At 36.1% G+C, this 5347-nt stretch overlaps 1 protein-coding gene across 1 annotated transcript in view; it reads left to right on the top strand.

The window, feature by feature from the left end:
• Window positions 1-1809: 1809 nt before the first annotated feature.
• The window catches only part of mrc2 (mannose receptor, C type 2), a 75330-nt gene continuing 71792 nt past the window's right edge, over window positions 1810-5347 (top strand). Inside the window, exon 1 of the mRNA XM_049467876.1 lies at window positions 1810-1845. Within this exon, the coding sequence (XP_049323833.1) occupies window positions 1810-1845 (36 nt within the window). The remainder of the gene's footprint in view (window positions 1846-5347) is intronic.

Genomic DNA, 5347 nt, shown 5'->3' with positions numbered 1-5347 from the left:
GTAACGGTTTGAAGAAAAAGCTATTTTAGAAAGGTTCTTATTGTTCTTATTATTGTAGAAGGTTTAGTGACACTAACCAATTGCCCCAAGTATGTTCTATTTCTTGTTTAAAATTTGGAAAGTCTAACACGAACTTCTAAAATCTAAATTAATTTAGATTTATTTATTTTTAATTTTACCCTTTCCATAAGTTCAAGTCCTCTCACACTTGCACACACACATACATGCACACACAAACTCTCAACTCAAAAAAAACACAAGCTCATATTTATTTAGGTCTGTTTTAAATAGCTAATTCCTGGTCCTGATTGTCTACTGTGTGGGAAAGAGGACTTTTCGGAGGGATTGGGGGCTGGGGGAGGGGGTGATAGTTATGGGGGGGTTACAGGGCGGAAATTGCAATGATCATTAAATACTATTGGTTAAAAGTTGTGCGCACTTTTGTCTTGCTTTGAACTCTGCAGATATTTATTGAAGAAGACACTTCAAAGCTAGTTTTGTAACTTTGTAGGCAGGGCTAAATTTGCCTTGGGTTCCTTGCAGCTTCATCATCAATATTTGAGTGAAGCTTGATCTTATGTTCTTATGCTATGTTACGGTAAATTCTGCCTCGTTGCTTTTAGAGTCATTTCATCTTGGAGTGCTGGAATGAAAAAAAATCAATTAGCAATGAAACATTTTTATTACCTTTTTCAGGCTTCTAAACATTAGTGCTTAACTGTTCGCCTAAGTAGGTCTATGATTTTTAAAGAGAGGTTTATGGTTCTCTCTCATGTTCAAATAAGGTAGACTAAAGCTAGATGGATGCTTATATCCATTATTTTGTTTGGCTTAGTGTCATTCCTGCCAATCCTAATAAATGACGACAAACCTTAATGGACTAAGATGGTTGTTTTAATGATCTAAAAGCAGGATTGTTAGTGGTTTGTTCGGCCAAATAGGGAAAAACTCCCTGACGTAGACAAGGGTTCAATTCCCAGGCTGGACAAGCACAGTCTTGAGTTTTACTGACTTGAAAAAAATGTGTATACTCATTAGAACAGATTTGGTTGCGAGAATAGTTGCACCCAGAAGGAAGCTATTGAGCTACACAGACAGAAGTAGTACCATATTCTTCACACTGTAAGACGCACTTTCAACGAACATATTATTTTCTGGTCTATTTTTATATATAAGGAACATTGGATTATAAGACGTATTTTGTGTGCAACTCTACAGAAACAGGGTGACACTAATGTTCCTCATTAAAGCTAAGCACAGATTTATTTCCTGAAAATAAAGGACTTCTCTTTATTAACAGTAAGCTTAGATTTCCAGATTTCCACTGAAGCTTTAGCATTAGCAGCTAACCACTAGTTGCTAATGCCGCTCCATCAGTGCTAGCCAGGGTTAGCAGCAAACTACAGGCTGATAATACTCATCACTCAACGGCTAAAGAGCTAGCACTTAGCGTGGTTAGCGGCTAATGCTGTTGGAGAACTAAACTGAAACTCCTGTATAATGATGTTTTTTAGCGGAGTAGCTTTGCTGCTCTTTATAAACTGACTGGGAAAAAATGAATACATGAGGAGCACCCGATTATAAGGCGCACTGACGATTTTTGGAACAATTTTAAATGAAAAATTCAGATTGTAACACTTATGAGGTTCCTAATGGTGTCCTGCTGCAATAATCCAGCTCAGTCAGCTTTATTTTCTCATGTAGTTCCTGCAGATTTTGTGGTCTGTTTTGTGGAGGGTTGATTGTGCATACAACAGCATACAACACATTTTCATCATCAGAGATGATGCCTTTGCAAGGCAGCTGGCCATGGCGCAAGTTCTGGTTGCAGGACCTTATATTAAGGTAATGTTGGTCTGTTACAATAACTCCACATATGGATTTGTTGGTTGACAAAAGCCGGACTCATCATTGAAAATGAACCACTGGCACACCTTCCCACCAAATTTATATTTTAACAACAATAAGTATATTTTGCATTATAGGAATAGGACTGACCAATCAGAGCTCTATTGTCATGGTTGTAGACTAGACCAAACAATTGGGAAAAATGGACCATAAGCAGACAGCAGAGAAAAAAAAGAAGAATGAAGATTTATTAGAGCTATAAAGATAAGAAAAAATATCTGACTTATCGTGAAGAAGATTCCACTACTTTGAAAACCAGATCTGTATTTGATGTCTAAAACAGGGGTCTCTTTTTTTCCCCTAATATAAAAAACGAGTACAAAAACAAATGGGTTATGAGATTAATTATTTAAAATATATATTTTTTAAATGTATCTACCTTTGGCACTGGACCGAACAGTTGAGAATTGCTGGTCTAAAACAATGGGACACAATACGTCATTGTGGGCATGTCATTGTGGAGGAGTTCTAAAACAGTAACAGCTTGGTTAATTGTTAAAAACAAAGAGATTCTGGAAAAAAAGATTTTAAAAATGATAAAGGGCGTCGATTGGTCCAGTGGTCTAAAGTGCTGCCACTATGAGCGGGAGGTCGCAGGTTTGAACCCCTCTCATGCAGCTTTGCCATCAAGCAGCCGGTGCTCAGAGGGAGCACAATTGGCCCTGCTCCCTCCGGGTGGGTAGATGGCGCTCTCTCTCCCCACATCTCCTCTAGGGTGATGCCTGCAGCACAGGGCATCTGTGAGCTGATGTATCGGAACCGAGTCGTTGCGCTTTCCTCCAAGCGCGCTGTGATGCTGCTCGGCAATTCTCGAAAAGAAGTGGTGGCTGACTTCACATGTATCGGAGGAAGCATGTGTTAGTCTTCACCCTCCTGGTGTGTTGGGGCATTGCTAGTGATAGGGGGAGTCCTAATGAGTGGGTTGGGTAATTGGCCGTGTAAATTGGGGCGAAAAATGGGAAAAATTAGAAATAAAATTATATAAAAAAAATTGGATATTCTTGAAAAATAAAATTCAAGAAAATGTTTAATATGGCTTTTTTTTAGCACTAACACTGTCATATGAGTTCAGTTTGAGTACTTACAACTGAAGTAAAAATTAATCTTGATTTTTTGTTCTGAGCTCTACATGCTCAGTGTGCTTTGTGGTTCAGGTTAACTTCAGGTCTCCAGAATCTTTAGACAAAACTCAACAACATCATAGACTCAACAATACTGTGCAAACTAGATAGAGAACTAGATAACTGTGACCTGTACAGCACTACTGTCCACACATACTGGATTCAATTTAGATTTGATTTGATCTGCTTTCTGCTATATTTTTTTCCTCAATGATTTAAAATGGCCAGAATAATGTTTACAGAGATCTTTTTTTTACAGATAAGGCCTGCATACACTGTGGGCCTGTTCTGTACACGTTGTCACCAAGTCACATGGACTCAAATATTTTCAATAAGTTTTTTTTTGTTTATTGTGTGAAGCAGTCAACATTTGCGCTTTATAAAGCGTAGAGAACACTGTGTATAGTTTAAAGCATTTGGCTTCAAAATGCACAATAAAAAACATTATGTTTTTGGTTTGTTATGGCTGCTGCGCTTGCACAGATCTCCTCATTGAAGGAGGTTTTCCTACTTGCAGATTGACCCCTTTCACTCGTAAGGTAAGCAACAAGATGATTGGCATTATCCTTGAATAGACCTTGGAGTTGAGAATTATAAAAAACATATTTCATTATTATCTCCTCAATAATAATGTATTTGGCCCAGACCCAGTGGGAAATATTTATTTAAAATAACTAAATCACTTAAATCAATTGAGCAGCTCATTGGTGCTTTTTTCCTACTGTTATAATCGAACTGCAAACCATGTCCCAACGAGTATTTTTTTAATAAAAGGGACATTCCAGGATTTTGGTACATTTCAGGGGTGGTCACTTCTGAAAATTTGATCTTCAATTTGATCATTTTTAGTCAGATATTTATTAAATACAGGTAATAGACTATCAAAAAGTTTGATTCGTCAAGCTCAGGTATCAAAGCAGTTTTTTTAAATTAGATTATGCAATATATTTGGTAACTTACAGTAACAGGGTTGCGAGTAACAGGGTTGCAAATCTAGGCTAAGTTGTGGTTTAACGCAGGAACAGATGCTAACTGTAAAATTTAGCTATGTATACAAGATCAAGGACAAACATGGTTATATAAGTATATAAAATAAATTTGAACTGTACTTAATATTAGTCTTACAATATGAGTAACAGGGTTGCGTTCACTGAGTGACACACACACTTAAAACAAACATATTTGAAAAAAAAACTTGTAAATTTTTAGAGCACTTACTCTTGGTTATGCCATGTGGGCAGAAAATGTCCTTGTGATGTCACTTCCTTTGTGCCAGTAGACAAATGTTTTTAACTCTTTCTCTGCCAGGTAAAATTCCTTATGGTAACAGGGTTGAGCGCATGTTGTGGGACACGACTTAATAGCATAAAAACTGTAACATGCAAAACAATGTAGTCCAAAGAAGCTGTTTTCATAAGTAAAGGAGATGCATATCAACAATATACAAGAGGAAGTCATTTATTAAGATCTTATTTTAATTGTTAAATTTGCCAAAGGAGTTGGTCACCCAATGTGTGGGACAAGAGAAAACGGCCATTTTTTGAGGTGGTCCAAAGGTATTCGGTCTTTTGAATAATATCTAAGGAGCTTATTTTTCCACCATGTTTTACAGTTTTTCTTATAACAAGTACATTGTTCACAAAAAATAGTCATTTAGAAATATTTGGTTCATATGTTCAATAATCATGTAAACCTTGAGTATGTTTGCGTTTTTATGTGTATGTATAGGAAAATGCAGCTATAATTTATACTCATTTGTGGTATATGGGTTTAAAATGGAAATTGACCTTGCCTTGCCACACTCCCCAGTGTTTAACTACTCATTCACAAGATAACACCTCAGAACACAGGTTTGAGCCATCCCCTGAGGTATTCAGTCATGATCAGTTTACATACTGTTCCCCCGTTACTTTTAGCCTGTCAGTTTTATGTTTATAAAACCACTTCCCTGGTCTAAGCAGGTATATGATGGGTGGTTGAAAAGCTGGTAATCCTATAAAAACATGTCTTTTGCTGGTAAGATATCCAGGTAACCAGATATTAACTATCAAAGTGAAGTTTGCTTTTGATTTTATCAAATTTTGACTGTTAGAGGCTAAATTCAAAAATTCAATATACGTTTTTCTTCCAGTTTAGTATATTAAAAAATAATTGTCCAGTTTTCCATTTCTTCTCCGCACAATAAATATATATATATATATATATATATATATTTTTTTTTTTTTTCATTTTTTTGCATCTTGTAACAGAAATCTGATCAGTGTAAAAGGTATTACCTAAATTGTCATTTGAAAATTGGTGTTAAACTTTAATTCATT

Source organism: Astyanax mexicanus, chromosome 19 (genome assembly GCF_023375975.1).
Source record: "Astyanax mexicanus isolate ESR-SI-001 chromosome 19, AstMex3_surface, whole genome shotgun sequence".
NCBI classification, from domain to species: Eukaryota; Metazoa; Chordata; class Actinopteri; order Characiformes; family Acestrorhamphidae; genus Astyanax; species Astyanax mexicanus.
The sequence above is the reverse complement of the archived record's forward strand: the minus strand, read 5'-3'. Positions and strand labels throughout refer to the sequence as shown.